General features: G+C 44.4%; 1 protein-coding gene across 2 annotated transcripts in view; it reads right to left on the bottom strand.

Annotated features, from left to right (window-relative positions):
- MICU1 (mitochondrial calcium uptake 1) overlaps positions 1-20211 on the bottom strand; it is a 95009-nt gene that overhangs the window by 54641 nt on the left and 20157 nt on the right. For both annotated transcript variants that reach the window (XM_058810279.1, XM_058810280.1), the window contains 2 exons: positions 15242-15404; positions 6696-6739 (listed from right to left, as the gene is read on the bottom strand). In XM_058810279.1, coding sequence (XP_058666262.1) covers positions 6696-6739; positions 15242-15404 — 207 coding nt within the window. The remainder of the gene's footprint in view (positions 1-6695; positions 6740-15241; positions 15405-20211) is intronic.

The raw sequence follows: 20211 nt of genomic DNA, 5'->3' as shown, positions 1-20211 counted from the left end.
TTTTCCTTCACCTGCTTCTCCCATCCAGATTTTACCTCCTTTTGTAGCCAGGTGAGTCCAAGCATCTCCTAAAGCACTCCCTGCCATCCTCTCCTTCCATACTAACACCATGTCACCCAAGGACAGAGCTCTCAGAGCTTTGTCTTGTGTCCCTCAAGTATTAAGCATTAAGCTAACACAAGCAAAACTATCAAAGAAATTAAAGCCAGAAATACCCCAGAATCCATTTTTGATTAAAAGACTGCCTACACCCACTGAGGGCCTATTACCAAGTTGTTTATTTTTCCCTAACTTTCCCTGTGGATTTCATTGAGGTCACAAAGCTACAGGGCAAACTCAAAGTGCTTAAAGATATTTTCCTCTTTACTTACTAATATTGATTGAGCTCTCCTTTGGTTTCTAGTACTTTTTCCTACTAAACATTTTTAGAACTACAACAACTAAATATCTACTACCTAACACATTCTTTAATACAGCTCATGCTACATAATTCTGTAACTTGAAAAACTCAAGTTTGCAAATGTAGCCTTTCCCAAACCTGCACACCTTCAAATAGATGACATTTCCCCAGAGCACTTGGCCAGGGAATCAAACTAACTTGGAGGCCTCAAGGGGAAAACACAATTTTCCAACAGAGCCAGCTCTATCACAGTCTCATTGAGCTGCAAAATGAGACAGAAGCCTCAGAGGACTCTGTGAAACCAGGAGGGCAGGGAGACACACATCTGAGCTTTGCTCAAAGCAGTTCTGTTAACAGATCCAGGTATTAATGGTTACCCTGAGGACTGTTCCCTCCACAAGCCAAACTCAGGTGTTCTGCAATAAATCCTGCAGGCTGAGATCAAGGAGAGCACCCAGGAGTATTTATGAGAGGAGCAGGGGGAAGAGGTGAGAGTACACTGTCCCTTCCACATGAAAAGTGCATTTTATGAGGTCTGAAGCACAAACTAATCAAAGCACATGCTCTCTGCTTTGTACCTGCCAGAAATCCTGGTGGGAGAGGAGAGGGTTAGAAAAGGAAAGAAAATGAGGGAATGCTTGGTTACACCAAAAAAAAAAAAGAGCACAAACCAGAATTAGAATAAAGACAAGTATCAGAGATATTAGCAGCTGGAAGAAACACCTGCCAGGGACCTGGAAACCAGAACAAAAGAGGACAAAGAACAACCAGAGGATTTTAGTAAGAGCCCTGTGGAAACAAGCAGCAGAATTAGGGATACACAAAGATAACAGCACACAGAGCTTTGTCAAAGGCAAAATACACCACAAATGTTTGGTAGAGGAGTTAGGAAAGGAAGACTCTTGTTCTGTACCTAAAGCTGCCCAGGTGCCCATAGGGATGTTTGTGCACTGTGTTAGAAGCAATTAAGAATTTTCTTTGATGAAATCCAGTTTTATTAAAAACAAACCAAGAAAAGAATTTGCACATTTCAGCGTCCACACAGGTCCCAGCAAACAGAGAAACATCAGAACTAACTGCAGCAGACAGGAGGGTCAAGTTTGGCTGGGAGGGGAAAGCCAACAAGCAAAGAAACCAATCAACATGGACAGGGTGTCAGCAAAGAAACCAAGAAGATAAAAACCTTCTCAGCTCAGCTTTGCTGGTTATCTGCAAGAAACTGCATTTCTGCTTGCTTCCACAAAGCCACAGGCAAGGATTCTGTCTCACCACTTCCTTACAGCCCTTTCAGGGATGGCAGAGGAATGTTGCACAGATCAGAGCAAGGTTATTATCCATGTAAGAAGGTGCCTCCTGGTTATTATGCAAATACTACCTGTGCTGAGATCAGAGAGTGCAGGAATTTAAAAGCAGGGAATCTGGAGTTGGACAGTGACATTTCCCATGGATTATGGACCAGAATGGCCAAACACTTCAAGGTGTCTCCAAGCAAACCATAACCCAGCCTCACCAGCTCCAGCTGGGGACACTGGGGACACATTCATTTCAAACTCTGTCACAACAGATGCTGGCAAGACCCCACACAGTTGGATTTAGAGGAATCCTCACCTGTTTTCATTGCATTTAACCTGGAGAACATACCAAATATCCTCCAACTGCACCTCTACCTCATGCTGCTCTTTACTGAATTGTGATACTGGCTTTTGGTATGGCAACATTTAGAGTTGCATCCTTTGGAATTAAGGTTTCAGAGGCACTCACACCTCCAGGGAGCTCAGAGCTCTGACCCAGTGTTTGGCTCCTGAATGACAGCAGGATTTTAGGCTTGTCTCACTTGCTGCAAGTTTGGGTCTATGGCAGCTTATCAAACTCTGCTGGGAGCATCATGCTCCAGGCAAGGCCCATCCACAGGGCAAAGGATCCCAGAAATTCCAGCTAATAAATCAAGGCTCCTTTCCTCCCCACTCTTTCAAACCTGCGAGCAAGATCCTTCAACCCACCAGAAAAGGATGGTGCATCTACCTCCAGTCTTCTCCCTGGGGATCTTCCTCAAGTACTTTTTTCAACTTCTCTGCTCCTGAGATGCTCTTTAAATCATCTGGAAAGAAATTTGCCTGCTGAGCTGACTCCCAGCAAGTGTTCTTTAATGGACACACACCTTCAGGTCAGGGCAGCTGAAGATACTCATTGCATTGGTCCATGATATGACCCTGCATTATCCAGTGCAAGTGAATTTTAGAGATGTTTTACTGGCACTTAGAGGCACCATTTGAAGTATTTTCCTTGTCCTTCACCTTGCTTGGTCTTACTTTATGGCATGCCCAAACATCTAGAGAAGTAAACAAAAATGCTGGCAGGAAATACTTAAGTCATAAATTTAATTAGAGGGCACTGAAAGCCTCTCTAATTACTTACTGCAGGAGGGGAAGCTGTTGCTGGTAGCTCGAAGGCTCTTGCCCTTATTGAGCAGCAGCAAGGAATTCTCCCCACAGGAGAAAAAGGAGCAAGTCAAGTGTATCCTAATTAAACTAATAAGCCATCTACAGTGGGGCTTTTATTTCCTACATAGGCCAGAGGACTCTTAAAAGCACTGCAGCTCACCTCCACCTTTCCACCAGGCTGCAGTGCTGGGGGACACCTGGGAGCTCCCGTGCTGGCTCACCAGGCTGGGGACAGGGTGGACACAGCTCACAATTCAGAGCAGTAACATGAGCACCATTTTTTCTTTGTTTTTTTTTTGAGAGATGAAGCTTGTCAATCATTAGTGCATAAGCCAAAAAACAGAGAGAGCACGAGAAAAGAAAATTTTTAACAAACTCTGCATGACAACTTACGTAACGTTAATGAAGCTTATGCCAGGTTGGATGTGCTAGGAAATCTCTACTACTTAGTGAGAGCATATTCATCACTAAAATATGAGCTATGTCTCCTACAGATGGGTTAAAAATGCATTTGCTTTCCCACTGCCAAATGCAGGAGGGAAGAGACAGTGGAAACACAGCAGACAGACAATCATGGTCTGGGCACTTCCACACCCCGAGTGTGCCTGTTCTCACATCAGCCTTTTGCTCCGGCTCCCTATGAAATGTCTGCAAGCTGATTAATACCTTCTTTCTACTCTGAATGAATAGTAATCAATGCCTCTTTTCCCCTCCTTTGCTGAGTTTGCTTCCCAAGGGAAGAAACCACCACTCTAAGACAAAAATGGAGCCACAGGTTGCCTCCCTGTACACACAAGCATGAGCCTGTGCTGGCACACACATCTGACCAAAGGTTTGTGCTGGCTGAGTGTCTCCAGGGTTTTTGGTCTTGCAGGAGTGAAGAAAAAGCATTTAGGCTCAAGTTACAGGAGCACTGTTGACATTAAAAAGGCAGTAACATCTACTTCCCTCTCCAGTAACTCTGTAAATTACCAGTAGGAAGGAGGGGCAGGAAGAAGAGAAAAAAGGGGATTTTATCTTCTCACCCTGGCATTCAGTCACATGCACAGCAAGCTGGCTCAGAAACCCAACAAAAGCACAATACAGAGGCACATCACTCCCCAAAATCCTTTGGCAAGATCGGCCCTGATCACCCCACAATGGCCAATTTGTTGTTTTGATGGCAGCTTTGCCTAAATAAACTGGGTTCTGTGAAAGGAGCAGCTCATACATCATCCCACTAATGCTGCAGCACCTAGATCTCAAACACACATGCTTGAAATTCTCACAAATGCTACAAACACTGTCCTGGAATATGTCATTAAAATGCAACTAACTGCACAGACCTTTTACCTGAATCTCCTTCTAAACCACTGCTTGCATGCAGACACCACGTTCTGAACTTTGCTTGGAACTAAAATCAATCCTCCTAGCCACTCTTCAGCCAGGGTCTGGCCTCTGGATTGTCAGTGCTTTGCAGCAGCACAGCTTGCTTAGTCTGACAGTTCACAAACTCCTTTTTCCTTAAAAAAGGAGAAGAACTTTCCAGTGACCAGGCCTATTTTTGAGTACCACAATTCCCATTTCAATGTGTAACATCCATAAGGATGCTTAGGGGAACAGGGATGACCCTCTCCCCCTTCTGCCTGAGCTCAGCAGCTCCTCCTGCACACAAAGGCAAATCCCCTCCAAGCAGAGGCTGCTTTGATAATCCAAGAGGAATGTGTGGCTGCAATCAGGCATGGAGGGAGAGATGCAAAAGGGTTTTATCACTATGCAAGTGAAACTCAGAATGTGTGAGGTCAGCTCTGCAGCACCTCAGTTGTGCTTGGCTGATAAAAGCAGTGTGATTTTTTTAAACTGGAACCCAAAGCAAGCAACAAAATGAGAACAAGTTGCTGTCAGATCAATCTACTGTCAGCTTTCTTCATTTCTTCTCTCTCTTGGGAGAGCCAAGGCCAGCTCATTTTATCCTCTCCTCAAATTATCTCTCACCTGGACATTACCACTGCCCTAACAGCCACAGCCAGATGTAGCCAGTCCCAAAGTGTCTTTAAGCAGACAGCCAAGCAAACAAGAACCTCTCTTTTTTCATTTTCAGAGTACACTGCTTCCATGGTGTTATTAGGCTGTGGGAAAATCAGGTCCCAGGAGAAGATAATAATAAAGCAAAGGCCACTGCAGTCCCCTCAATCTGCTGCCTCACTTTCAGGCAATCAAACCACAGCATGGACACATCCAAGTGCACCAGCAACATCTCTAAGTTATATAAAACTATAAAAAGCTATTTCACTCTACTACAGGTCAGAGCCCTGGGTGCTGAGGGGCAAAGGAACAGAAAGTTGAGTTCAAAGGATTTGCCTTTGGATCTTTTCTCCAGAGTGCTGGGAATTGCCTGCAGAGTGCTCGGGAGCAGGAGAGCCATTAGCACAAACAGTGTGGGATTCAGCACTGCTTCCCTACAAACAAATCCTGTTTATGTAAAGCCTAGGGGATGAGGGTGATAGCTTGACAAGATAAAATGATGAAAGTGAGTGAATGCAAAACAGACTGTCATGAAACCACAGAGAGAAACACTGGGTATTTTGCAAAGAATATACATCCTTCCTTTGGCTGGGTTGTTTTTTTAATCCCAAAAAGCAGACATCACGTTTGTGGCAGGGGGAAAAAGAAAACAGGTGTTCATAACACGCTTTGGAGCTTTATGTATCAAAACCAACTGCTAAAATCCACCTCCCTGTTGTCTGTTTTGCAGCAAAACCCTGCTCTGCTGCCTGGGTAACCACACACTGGCCCAGTGCTCATACAGGGACCCCAGGTATTTGATCATCTTGTTGTTACCTGTGCCTGCTAAACACAAACCAGGGAATTAAACATGTTCAGCCCACACTGGGTTTATATAAAGCTTTAAATTCTTTTTTTTCCCCAGTGTTGAAGCTTTCTGGAAATGCCTGACACTGTGCCAGGTGCACCCTGCAGCAATAAGGGGGGGAGATGCTGATGTCCCTTTGAAAGCTTCGTTTTCACATGGTGCAGATGCAAATGCTGCTAAAATCTGGAGGACCATTGTGTGATGTGATGGAAAACCAACTAACCTGCAGTTATCTGCATCAAGGAGCCCATCGGAGCTGCCAGTCCTGGGGCAGAGCTGCCTTTACCACCCCACTGGGATTTCCAGTGGCGATAATTAGGTCTGTGGACAATTAGGTCTGTGCTGTCCACAACAAGTGGGATGCTACATGGCTCCTCTTTCACAGGGAGACAAAACTAGATCAGAATAAAGATTTTTACCTCTCACAAACACCCAGAACAGTTGTGCAGGGCTGCAGGAAGAACCTGGGCTCAAAGGGGGAACAGAGAAAGGCTGTTCAATAGGGGGTAATACCTGGGTGAGACACAGAAAAAACCACAAGAGCACCTCCTTCCTTCAGGAATCTGGAGATGAGACTGGAAGGGAAAGGTCCAGAGAGTTTCCCCTGAAATGATTTAACCTGTGGGGTTCTCACACAGTCAGAAAGAAGTCTGGGAAAGGGAAAGGTCCAGAGAGTTTCCTCTGAAATGATTTGACTTGTGGGGCTCTCACACAGTCAGAAAGAAGCAGCAAAGAAATGTGATTACAACCTATTATTTCCCAGCCCACCAGCATATAGGAGTGGTAATATTTTGTCTGTAAACATTAAAATGAGGTCCCTTTAGAGAAACAATCTTTCTGTCATTACAGAAAAAGCACTGCAATGCTACTGAAAACCAAAATGCTCAGAAGAGAACACTTGATACACTTCATTTAACTTCCACCCTCACACAGGTAATAACTGAAGGATTCTAGGTCAAAAAAGCCATTAAATAAAATACATTTAGCAGTGCAATGTGCTCACCTTCCCATCATAGCGTTTCACTATGAACTGGTCCAGGCCCAGGTCTGCAAGAGAAAAAAAATACAGAAAAGAAAGCTTTTATGGCATAGAATTAAATATTTCTTGTGTTTTCTGTTTGAGAGGATTGGAAAGTAAAATGCACAGTCTGAGTAACGTGTAGGAAACATAAGGACAGGAGGAAAATTTGGTTTGGTTTTGTACATTTTGTACTTTGTATTTTGAACACAAAAAGCCAACAAACTCATGAAATCAGAGAAGAAAACCCCCTTCCTACAGCAGGGCCAGTAAGAGCTCAGCAATCAGCACCTCTCAGGAGCCTGAAATACCCTCCCCAAAGCAGATTCCTGCACCATTACCAGGCAAACATTTCACCTGTGACCTTGGTGCTTTTAATAACACCTTTCAAATGGCCCACAAATGGGAAAAAAATACTTGCTCCCATAGTTAATTGGGATGTCCCCCAGCAAATCCAAAGCTTGTTCATATCTGAGTATAAAATAAATAGATTTTAAAGGAGATAAGTTTAGATGCATTTGTAAGAAGTGGAGTTCTTTAGCTGGATTGGAGAAAGGCAAGGAGAGGGATTGTTTATATCAATAAAGTCTCTGATACCTTCCTAAAATGTTTATTTATGTTGAAGAGGGGAAAAGAACATCCCAGCCTTAGCTGAGTTAAGGCACAAAGCCCAGCAGGCTGCATCTAACACCAGTGACTGAAAGCATAAGCAAGATGACAAAAAAATTTCAGGAAGATTAATTGTCTGAGCTTTGCAATCCAAAGTGAGGGAGCTGCATCCTGAGAAGAGATTAAGCAGAACTCAAGTTGAGCATTTCCAGTAAAACTCAGAAGAGCAGAGGCTGATTTTTGGTACTCTGAGAAATGAAACCTCTGCAGAGCGATGTCCTGTGCATCTTCTGCCTCTGTTTATGGTAATTAGCACATTCTCATTTCAATTTTAATTAGAAAATAAAATGGAAAAACCAAAAGAAAGCCTTCCCCATGCCTGCTGTGTCACCTGCTTTTGAAGGAGGATAATGAAACCCTTCCTGCCTGCTGGAAAGTTTCATGGCATTGTGTAGAAAATGGAATTATTCATTGCTCCAGGGTGACCCAAAGCAGCTCCAACTCCTCTGCCACCAATTTCAAAGGTCAAGGCAATTGTCACAGGGCTTTCTCCACTTGTGACATTTCCAGCCAGAAAGCACCTTCTCAATACTTTGTGGGCCTGATAACAATGCAAATTGCATATTCATACACTTTTTCAGACTTCAATCTTCTGAATTGTGTCCTTCTCCAAGCTGTGGGTATAAATGCAGTAAATATTAGTGTATTTAGAGGTAGGGTTTGTCTGATAAATGTGGTTATTTTATTACAGACACTTTATGTGGTCAGAGCTCACCCTGACCATCCATCTGCATGGTGACATAAGCTGATGTCCATGTGACATAATAAAGTCATTTTTCAGGGACACCTCCTTTTCCCATGCCAGGAAATGCTGCTGAAAGACAGATCCCTGACAGCCTGACATTACACATGTACTCATGGAAAGCCAAAAATGGGACAGGGGTTAAAAATAGACAGTGGAAGTATGTCCTAATGGCACCTCCTGCAACAAGACACTGGGAAAGCACAGAGGTTTCAACAGAGAGCCAAAATGAATGGATGATTGTTGCAGACAACTTTTATGAAAAATCCTTTCCTTAGGATTTTTCCTCCTGAGAAGCTGAGAGGCCTTGGGAACAAAATGTAAACAATGATTATCTGCTGCTGTGGAATGCAACAGGTGCATCTGTGATTGGTCTCATAGAGTTGTTTCTAATTAATGGCCAATCACAGCCAGCTGGCTTGGACTTTCTGTCCAAGACAGAAGCTTTTGCTATCATTCCTTTCTATTCTATTCTTAGCCAGCCTTCTGATGAAACCTTTTCTTCTATTCTTTTAGTATAGTTTTAATGTAATATATATCATAAAATAATAAATCAACCTTCTGTAGCATGGAGTCAGATCCTCATCTCTTCCCCAATTCAAGAACCCCTGTGAACACCGGCACAGACGATTGTGTAGAGAACAGCAAGAAAAGATGAGCCGATAATATAATTTTATACATATAAATGCCATATGTTTCTAAATAACTATAAATATTCATTGAATAAATAAATGTGGAAATAATGGCTGCTGGGCTGTCCCAGCAGGGGTGTGGGCACAGGCCCAGGGCTGTCACTGTCCCCTGTGCTGGCCCTGCTCAGGCACCTCCAGGGCTGTGTCCAGCTCCCCAATCCAGGAAGGACCTGCAGGGGCTGGAGTGTGTCCAGGGCAGGGAATGGAGCCCCAGGAGGGGCTGAGGGAGCTGGCAAGGGGCTGAGCCTGGAGCAAAGGAGGCTCAGGGGGCCCTTGTGGCTCTGCACAACTCCCTGCCAGGAGGGGACAGCCAGGGGGGGTCGGGCTGTGCTGCCAGGGAACAGGGACAGGACAAGGGGAAAGGGCCTCAGGCTGGGCCAGGAGAGGTTTAGGTTGGGTATTAGGAAAAATTCCTTCCCCAAAAGGATGGTCAAGCACTAGCACAGGCTGCCCAGGGCAGTGGTGATGTCACCATCCCTGGAGAGATTTAAAAGCCATGTAGATGTGGCACTTGGGGACATAATTTAGTGGTGGCCTTGGCAGTGCTGGGCCAATGGCTGACCTCAATCTCAAAATCTTTTCCAACCCAGATGATTCCACAATTGTACTGCACACACAAGCACATTGGCTTCCCCCAGTGTTTGACATGGTCACCCTCCCAGCCATGCACGATGTCCCCTCTCCTCTGCTGCATTAATAAAGCTACACACTTAAATTCCTCTGTGAAATTCCCTTTACACTAGTCCTGAGAGAAGAAGCCAATTCAAAAGCTGAAAGAGGCATTTTTGTTCAATTCATACACTTTTACTCTCTACATTTTCCTTTTCCCAGGACAGCTTTATTCTGTTTTTTAAGCACTTAGCTGCCTGTTTTTCCATAAGCCATTAAACCTGACAAAAGGAAACCAACAAAGAGGGTCTGTTACCTGATGCCTGGGGTCTTCCTTTAAATTAGATAAAAACCCCAAGAAAGTGCAATAGGAACTCAGCATTTGTGTGGGCTGGTGAGCCAATGGGACACTGCATGGATGAGGACAATCCCAGAGAAGAGGGAAGGGAAGAATGGCAGTTATTGCACCTCTGCTTTTCAAAAGGCAGAGTGGTGTTAGAGCCACCACAGGATTGTCTCAGTGCCACACTCCCAACACAAACAGCCCCTGGCTGGGCTATTGTTGCTGAGCTGCAGAACACAGGCTAACAGGCATGTTGAACCAGGAAAAAAGAGCTTTTCCATCTTTACTGAGGGGCAGGGGCTGAAAAAGCATTCTCTCAGAAGTGGCTGAAAGGATTTCCTCAAGAGAGGCAGCAATGAAAGCCAGGAGTCATTTCAGGAAGATACCTGGCTGCCTCAAGCTTTCCTGGGATGTACACATGACTACCCTGGAATGCAGTTTCATTCCTTGTTTCTCTTGAACAGAGTTTCCACCATGATCTGCCCCAGAATACACTTATATTTACCTGAGACCCTGAACAACCCCTCACCTTTCCCAACACATCCCTTTTGCTCCTGCAGCCAAGGGCTCTGCACCAGCCCCTCACTGCCAGCAGCATTTCAGTGTCCTGCAATGATTTCCCAGCCAGCTTCCCTGGAATGTTTAACCACCCCTGTTTATTACTCCTACAAATTCTGATGGCACCTACCAGGAGCCCCAAATAAACAGCAGCACTGCCATGGAGTATCTAAGCACCACTAGAAATGTTATTTCAGAGTAGACTGACACCATTTACTCACCAATACCAGGGACATAGGCTGCCACTTTTATTCATGTGATAGTACTTTCACAGCACTCTAAAAATAAAAATGATTTAATATAAAGCAAAAATTACTTAACACTCACTGCCTGCCACAATGGGGAGAAGGTGGTGTTCAACAGCAGAACCATACTCCCTGCATTTACTTCTCTCATTTTGGAGAAAAGGAATGAATTTTCATGGAGAAGGAATGAATTATGTTAAGGAAAAATCACAGAATAACTTGTCCCTGCTCTTGTTCAGCAATAGCCAAATCTAAAATCAAATGCTTATTATATTCCTATTGATTAACAAAAACATACTTTCCATGGATTTTCTCAAAGCCAGTTAATTACCACACTTGATAAATATGCAGTCAATTACTAAGCTCTTCATGTTATCTTGTAAAAATAAATCCATAGGCAGTAGGTTATAGACTGCAGTTCTAAAAAACATTTTTAAAAGGAGCTTTCAGGAGAAGGACAATTATATTATGCCAAGAACACAGTTGAGATCAATTAGAAACCACCATGATTTCCTCTGGGACACCAGCAGCTTCTCACTGATGGAAAAACCTTTTCAATTCCTTCCAAGTCTTGATATCCTTGTCAGATTTTGCACATTATTTGGGTAACATTCACTCATTATCTACTTTTTTCCCCCCCCACACTGCTTAATATATAGCATGGACTCCTTTATTGCCAGCAGATGAATAAAAGGGCTAATTATGAAGACTGAAAAGCTGCTAACTGTGCTTGTGATATGCCACACCATGGCAGGAGAAAATGCTGGAGCAAGCTTTCCCCTCCAGAGCTGTAATCCAGCATCTGATTGTTGTATTCAGAGTATTTCCCCTCTGAATCTAAAATGGAATCTGCAAGCAAACAATGAGCTGCCTCAGGGGACAACAGCTTCAATTCCAGGACTGCTTTGCTCCAGGAAGGAAGGAGCAAGGGACTTGGTTCTCATCTCTCTCCTCCTGCTCCAACAAGGCAGTTTCCCTGTGAGACATGCACTCCTAACACACCTGCTCAGCCACACCTGGCACTGTATGGAAGCCTCCTTTGTGTGACCTTCAGCACATAAGCATACAGGTAAATGCATCTCTTGCTCCTCCTTGGCTCTTTTCCTGGGCTCTCATATCAGGCTCAAAGATGATTCTTGCTCAGGAATTGTGTATTTCCACAGAAAAGAGCCCCACCTTGGTCAGGAGACAAATGGATTTACCTCTCACTCACATCCTTGCTCCAAAGAGCTCTTCAGCAGATGTGCCAGGGAAGAGTAGAGAGTGAAATCCCAGGACTGGAATCCCAGAATCTCTGGCTTCCTTCTAGGTCTTAAATATCCCAGCTGACCACTTTGTACAACTTTAGGGACCTGTACCAGCCCAGGGAGTTCTCCCCTCCTCACTGCATGAGTGCTTGTCTCAGCTCCTGGCTGATGGTTGTACAGGAGATCAGATCCACATTTCATAAGCTTTAATCGAAATTACAAATAATCACTCATGCACTGTACCACCCCAGAGGCCAGCTTGTGCTCAGCTCCCCATGCAGCTCAGACATGGAAAACAAACATTTTTTACCAGGAGAAGCAAGCTGCACACTCTGCCTCTGCCACCATCCCCTCACAGAGACACAGCTGCTGCTTCTGCCTGGCCTTCAGCAGCATCTCTGGGGTCTCTGGCACTCAAACAAAACAAAAAACACAACCAAAACACCTTCCAAGAGTTCAGATATTTCACTTGCTGCTCATTAGGTGGTGAAGCTTGAAATGCATCTTTCCTCTGGCAGGAGTCTGGGATAACCAGCCAGGTCAATACAGGACTGGTTTGGGAAGAACCTACTTTCATTACAACATGCTGGGATGAGATAGAAGAAATATTTTTTACTTTCAGTCCTTGCTGCTAAGGCCATAGGAAAGCTGAGCATGACACAGCTCCTTCTTAGCCCAGGATGCTCCAAAATACTCACTTTTCTCAGGAAAATGATCAGTGCAGAATGGCCCAGATAAACCTGGGGAAATGGAGGGAATCCTTGCACTTCCCACCAGAGACAGAGAATTTTCAGCTTATTTTCAGCTGGTTTGGGACTGGGGTTCCAAGGAAGCACCAGGCAGGAAACAGCCATCCCTTCCCATACACTCTTGGAGCAAACTTAACCCCTCAGGTATGAGAGGACGTAAGAGAAATAAAAATAATACAGGACTGCAGGGAGCAGAAATCACCACCCACGCTTCTCCTGGCACTTGAACTTTCCAGATAGCACAGAAAGGAATTTTTTTTTAAAGCAGCTTTCAAGTTTAATGCCATTCTTTGGCTTCTTCTGACAAACCATTCCAAGCTCAGCAAGCTCATGTCATTACTTAAGCACAGCTTGCCTGCTTGGGAATGCTGTGGCAGGAAGTTTGAGTGAAGCAGAGAAAGCAATCTGCAGGAGCTGAGGGATTGGCATTCATTTTCCCCAAGCTAGCAAAACACAGGCCAGAATTAAGCTGACACTTTATTGACAATAAATCAAACTTTCCCCTAAATCCATAAAAATGAATCAGGCACACTATACCTTCACAGAGGATGAGCAGTTTAAAAATAAATACAACAGGGACTGAGGCACCTTGTTACTCCAGATGACTTCTACTCCTCAGTGTTTTCTCTCCATAAAACAGCAGAGGCTTTTACAAGAAGTTACTCCCTGAAATGATGAGCTGCAGCTTGAGCACACTGAGGAACTCACCAGGCTGCACCAATCCCAAGGAAAGCCCTGGGATGAAGGCAGGATGCTCCAGCCCCAGTGCAGGGCACACCCAGGCTGTGACTCAGGATGAAAGCAGCCCCAGCATTTCCCAACTAACCTGGAACCTAAATTACCCTGTGAGTCAAAAGCACCAGCAGGGTGTGAAGTACAGAACTCATCTGGCCAGCAGGTAGCACTCTTTGTTTTCAATTTCTGGTCTGAAAACCAGACCTATCTTCCTTTTATTTTTTACTACCAGCTTTAAAAACATTTCAGAACAAGGTTATGGCTGGTTTGACTTTATTGTAGCAATAAGTGTTTTACTCTTCTACTGTTCATTATGTGTTAAAAAAACCCATTTACTGTGATTGTGATGATGTACAGAGCTGGTAAGGAACAACCACATAGAGCAGCTCCATCTAGAAGCAAATCCACAAAATTTCCCTAAGTGTTCTGAAGACAGATTTTTCAACTCAACAAAATCCAAGATGCCTCCCTTCCTGCCCAAGCTCAGGTCCCATCCCATTCCACTTGCTAGAAACACCTAAATCCACCTTCTTCCCCCCCAAGCTGCTGTGTGTCACTCATTGGCAGCATTTGCAGGCACCATGGGGACAACATCAATAGCCAGGACAACAAAGGGAATGCAATGGGAAGTGAGTGGCTAAGACTGATGAATTAATTATTTCCCATTAGTCACCTCTGCTTGTCTCTGAGGGAGGTGTTTGCTCAGCATTCTTGCACCTATTTGCTGTACACACCCTAAAATGCACCAAGCACGTGGAAGAACTAAAAGAAGAATCAGATGTGCTGAAATGAACCACAGAATGTTTTCAGGTTTTAAGCTCCCAGACAGGTGCTACTGCTTTTCTAATAACCAATTCAAGGAGTTTGAGACAGACAAGATGGTAACCTAGAGCCATGAATTCATATGGAAACTACAGCCATTTCCAGAGAAAATGGAAATTTAGGATGGAAACCTAAATATCAATTCACCTACATGCTTTAAACACTAATGCCAGGGTTATTTTTTCTTCCCTCCTGCACACACTTCATATTGTTATTTTCTAAGCACAAGGGTACACAGTATTTAATTAGCAGCTGTCATCTAAGATATCAAAACAGTTTCACAATTTGGACATAAAACCCCACACTCAAATATTTAACATTTGGGGACTGCAGTTCTTCATAAATGTCTGCAGAGACAAGGGAAGTTTTAATTTGACAAAAACCTGTTTCATTCTTTGAGATATAATGTGGGAGATCAAAAAACATGATCACCCACATCTCACCCCAAACATGAATCTCTAAAATGGAGACAAGATGAATCTCTAAATGGAGACCCCAAACATGAACCTCTAAATGGAGACAAAAATCTCTAAAATGCAGACAGAAGCCTCCTGCTACCCCACCAGCACCAAATATTAAGGACACATCTTTCCAGACAAGAGCAAGGTGTCTCTCTCCCACTTTTTGATTGTCAAAACCCCCTCAGGTATCACAAGTGTTTGTCTGCAACCTACAGGGAATTTGAAGATGGCAGAGATGAGCCCTACCCTGACCAGCATCACATGGGGCTGCCTCAACTCCTTTGCAACCATTTAGGTTGGAAAAGACCCCTAAGATCATCGACTCCAGCCTTTATTGCTGATGTTTTCCTTGCCAAAGTAATCTCTTTTGTAGGTTTGGGAAGTGTTTCAGTTCAAGGTAATATTTCCTTATTAAATATAGGAGAAAGGCATCCCATCTGCTCTTCAGGGCTCACACCAAACTCACACCAGCCAGGTCTGCTACACTGCAACAGCATTTTGGGAAACATGAAAGGGCCCAGGCTAATTTTGGGCTTGGAGCAGGAGACCTTCAGGAGATGTTTCCTAGCCCTGGCAATCAGAGCTGGGAAGTTTACAGAGCAGGTGAGCAGAGCCTGGGGAGTGTCAGCTCTCCACAGCAGCTCCCCTGCAGCACTCACTCTCTGGCTGCTTCTCGTTGGGGGTGATGGATCTCACAAAGTCCTGCGGGGTCATGAACACCTCGGACTCGCCGTGCTCGTTGATCACCTTCAGCGTGGCAAAGTACCTGAAGATTTTGTCTGGTGTGGAGTAGGCTCTGATCCTGTTCTCATATTCCATCACCTGAAATGAAATTCAGCCAGCATTAGATGTGCACTGTCCCTGCCCCACGCTGATCCTCAGTTCTCAAAGAGATTTGCCACAGGACAAGTTGCATGCAGAAACACAACTCTGGACTCTTTTGGCATTGCTCCTTTCAAAATCCCTTTAAATATCCAGGAAAACTGGCAATATCAGCTGCTGATTTCCCAGGATTAAGAACAAACACTAAAAATCTTTATTATGAATAAATTTAGATTCTTTATGGAGAAAAACAAATTCACAAAATCCCTGAAGGTGCTTTAAAAACATGAGCATAAGAAAACACACTGGCATCACATTTGTGAATCTAAAGCAGCCCAACATCTTAACCACAGTGCTGAAGGGTTTGATTTGTGATTAATATATGAAGTAAAAAGTCTTGGAAGGCTGGGAGAAACCTTTACTTTCAAGCAGAGTCTTGGAAAAAATCACTTGGAGCTGCAGCTGGTTGCTCAGTCACCCAAGCTCATTTTTTCCTCTTTTCTATCACATTGGCAGAATTCCCCAGAAACTCAGTCCTCCCCACCAATCTGCTTCTTCCTAACTCTGCCAGCAGTGATTTTTTTTTTGTACCTAGAAGCAGTTTCCCCTCAAACAGCTGGAATTAATCAAAGACAACGACAGCTTTTCTAAACAAAATCCCAGCACAAGGCCACAAGGGTGGAAAAAGGCACACACACCTACACTTCATCATGTATAGCACAGAAAACTTTCCTCCTTACTTCAGCTCTTCATTCCTGCCTTATATGCTGTGTTTAACAGTCCATAATGTACTTGAAACCTGCAGCTGGCCAAGAGCCACAGGAGGAAAAAATCCCCACCAAAGATGTGCTGCAAGAGAACAGGCAAGATCAAGGGTACTGCCAAGGCAGCTGTAGATCATTCCTGGCTTTGGTCCTGGCTCAGCCTTGTCCTTAAATTCCTGAACAACTTCCTCAGCCTGATGTTTATCACACAGAAAACACCCTTTCTAGTTTTTCTTACTTCTAGGATAAAAAAAAAAGCCAAATGTTTCAAATCCCCCAAGCCAGGCCTTGGTAAAGCAAAGCCTCCCTCTTTATTTTCCCCAGATGACATTCCCTGGAATGACAACACCTAAAGCATTCTACCCACTCCTCTCTGCACCACCACAGCTCTTCCAGAATCCCCATGTCCTTGCATCAACCACTGCAGGAGAAAGTGGTTTTTTCCCTAGGGCCTTTGCACCTCTAATCAACAAACCTAATCCCACTTTTATTGCTTCAGTCCACAAGGTTCTGCACAGCTAAGGGCATTGGAATGAGGAAAATTGCTTTATAGCCAAGCTCCAAGTAAAAGATGACACCCACTTTTCCACCTCTTTCTGGCTTTGTTTTCTGCTCCCCCCTGGCAGGAGGCAGCTCCTTATGCCAAAGTGATCCTTCCACTTGTAGGTGCAGGCCATATCTCACTCCTGCCTGATCTCATGAATAACACCCCACCCAGCTTCATCAGCCAGAAACAGCTCAGTATTTTTACCTTCAAGGAAGGCAAATAAAACAAGGGCAGTATGAAACCCCAGACTGGAGCCAAGAGCAGACACCACAGACCAGCTCCCTCCATCCATGGCAGCCTTTCAACACTGCCTGATTTCTAACTAAAAAACCTCATTAACCAAATCTTCCAAGCCTGTGGTAAAGTTTCTTGCAAGGCACTATGAACTGCTTTCCCTCAACCCAGCTGGGCACAACCCAACGGCCCCACTGCTGCACCAGAGTCCTGACATTGTGCCACTAAAACCATGTTTCATTTTACCCCACTTGACTCCATATCCACAATGGCTCTTCCCTCCACATCTATTTTAATCCCTTGCCAAGATGCTGCTCTCAGGCTTGCTGCTTTCAGGTGCTTTTCTCCTCATGTTTAGAATATTTAGAGTATTACTTGCACAGCAACAACAGCTTACTAACAACATGGCCTCAAAATCACATCTTCTGTCTCATCTTACAGCACAAAAATGCACAATGTGGACCAAAAGAGTAGAACCTAAACTGCTTTTTAGCATCTCACATCTTTCATCACAACTGAAATCTCACTTCTTCCACCAGCTTCCCTACAAGAAGGGAACAAATGCAGCCACACTTCTTCCCCTTTGCCTGCAGCTGAACCCACAATTACATCATTCCTGGTAATGAGCTAATCAGCTGGCAAAAACTGACAAATGTTGCAGCCCATCCCTCTGGCTGCAAGGCTGGGTGCAACACGAAGCCAGGTCAAGAAGGGAGCAGCCAAGATGCTGCAAATGGGGAAAACCTCATTTATTTGTGCCTGTGCTGAACATCAAGTGGGTGCTAACAAGGGTGGCCCGATCCCCCAAAATAAATGTGGAGTTAGGAGCCCATGTCTTTGGGTACAGACAACCATTTTGAGGGGTTTCTGCACTGCTTCAAAGCCACCTGGACTGAAATTCATGCCAGGCAAGTGTCTCCTCTCCTGACCTCTCACCTCTCCCTAGTACAAACCAGTCCTTGATGCAAGGAAGACCAATCAAAATTCTCCTCCTGCCTCCAGAAATGCAGCCTCAGGTAATCGGGCACCTTGAGAAAGATGATATAACCCAAAGGGAAAAATCCCTTTTTTGCATTTATTAGGAGAGTGTGTACTGGAGGAGAAAGACAAGTAAGTAATCCCTGCTGCTCTACAAGAGTGAAGGTGCTGTTGAGACTGTCAATGTTTATGCTAAGCCTCAGGTTAAAAGAAAAAAAAAACCTAAATCCTATGCTGACATGAAAATAAAGCTCTAAATTAACATCTCAAGGCACAGAGCACCACCAGGGCCTCCCTGACTATGCAGCAGCACACATCTTTACAGGGGAAATTAATTAGGACTCATTTTCTTCGTGCTTCCCCCTGTGACACACACCCAAATGAAGGCTCAGCACGAGGAACATCCCAAGGCAAGATACCTGCAGGACCCAAACACTGCCAGTACATCTTGATAAATCAGCCCTAGTGCTGCATGCAAACACTTTCAGCTAGTTAATTAACAACATCAGCCCGCCCCCATCCTGTATTACAGCTCATTAGCCTTCAAACTATATTGAGGCACTCAAGTAATTTTTTTTTTCTTTTCTGCCCTGCTGCACAGACAACACTTGCCTGGGAAGCATCCACACAATCCCAACACCTGAGAGTGCTTTATGTTCTTTATATCTCAGCTTCCCCCTCTCACTGGATCACTATCTAAAACAGCAATGTCAAACTTAATTTACAGCTTCACCACTAATCATCACCTTCATTAAAAGCAACATTAGGGTAACAAACAAGTGTTAAACACTTCCAATTAGGCTTAATTTTTTTCACAAGGAAAATCCCACGCTATTTTAAATTAATTATGGGAAGAGCTGGGAAGAGTTTGTACTGTGGGTGGTGCTTCGTTGGGGTTTTCTCAAACAGACAGAGGAGTCAAGAATCCCCGGGGTGCTGCACAGTCAGGGGAGCAGCACATCCGGGGAGCAGCCCTGATTTGAGTCAGGAGAGCAGGGCACACCTTCCCCTGACATCCGAGCTGGCCACATTCAAACAGCTCCGGGTGACTCACTGCAGCAGCTGCTGAGCAAACACCGAGCAGGCACCGGGACAATACCTGGCACATCCTGCGTTTAAAGGAGCTTTTGCAACATTGGCATTCAGGCCACACAAGACACCTTCTGTCTGGAGGCTGCAGAGCAAAGGCTTGTGTTGGCACAAAGATGGTGAGGGCTGTCCCCAGGGAAATTGCTGGAGAAGGCACTCTGGGATGAGAAAGGATCCAGGCCACTGCTCCCATCTTTTGGGCACACCTGGCTTGTGTCTCATTTGGAAATCATGGTCATATTCCTTCCTGCCTAGTTTGGGAAGGAAGGAGCTGGTCAGCACATCTCAAACAACTGGAACAATAGTCCTTGCATCTAAAAAAACTTCCTGTGGCTGGCCCAGCAGCAGCCACGTCACACAAAAATCAATCTTTGTACTCACTGTATTCAAAAGTAAGAGTGCGGGTGGAAGTGGACTGTGGTTTGCTCTTTGCAACCTGCCTCCATCTGCTAACACTGGAAAAAAGCAATAACCTGCTTTTCTTGAGTGGTACTGGCAAGAGCTGAAGTTGTCAGAGCACCTGACACCCAGCTGCCATGAAAATGAGCAAGAACCCACATTCCTGGACAATTCTGAATATCTCACTATATAACTTCACTGAGCTGCCACCAACAGTCACAACAGGAGAGAGTCTGGAGCCCCAAATACCACGAAGCACTTGAAATCTCAAGTTGTGTAATCTTTTCTGACCAGGAACCAAAATGATTCAGCAGCTCTAAAGGAAACAGCTCTTAATTTTTCATGAGAAGCTGTTAAGCCACTCTATATGACTATCCACAATTTAACAGCTAATGAGATGCAATCTCCAGAACACAGGCTTAAAAATAAGTATCAGAAGCAAGTCATAACAAAATGGGAGTAGATGCTCTTCACAACTCCTTTCTCCTCTTTGGTGCTGCAAAGATATTACATCATCCAACACAGCCCTATAAAACTGACATCCAGATGGGCTTAAAAAATAAAATACTGCTGTCTGCCAGCTCCCAGTTAGAGGACTCTGCCAGATAAAATTACACATCCTTTAATAACAGTGGTTTCAGACAGTGCCAAACCAGTTGCCAGTTCTGAGGTGCCCAAAGCTCCTGGAACTTCCCAAGAGTGAAGGCAGGTCACAAACCAACAACAGAGTTTATTAACTCAAGTTTCCCTCCTCTTGAAAATGAAATACCCAGAAGCATCAAGAGAGAGCCAGGAC

Source organism: Ammospiza caudacuta, chromosome 9 (genome assembly GCF_027887145.1).
Source record: "Ammospiza caudacuta isolate bAmmCau1 chromosome 9, bAmmCau1.pri, whole genome shotgun sequence".
In the NCBI taxonomy this organism is placed as follows: domain Eukaryota; kingdom Metazoa; phylum Chordata; class Aves; order Passeriformes; family Passerellidae; genus Ammospiza; species Ammospiza caudacuta.
Note: the sequence above shows the minus strand (reverse complement) of the source record. Positions and strands in the feature narration are given on the sequence as shown.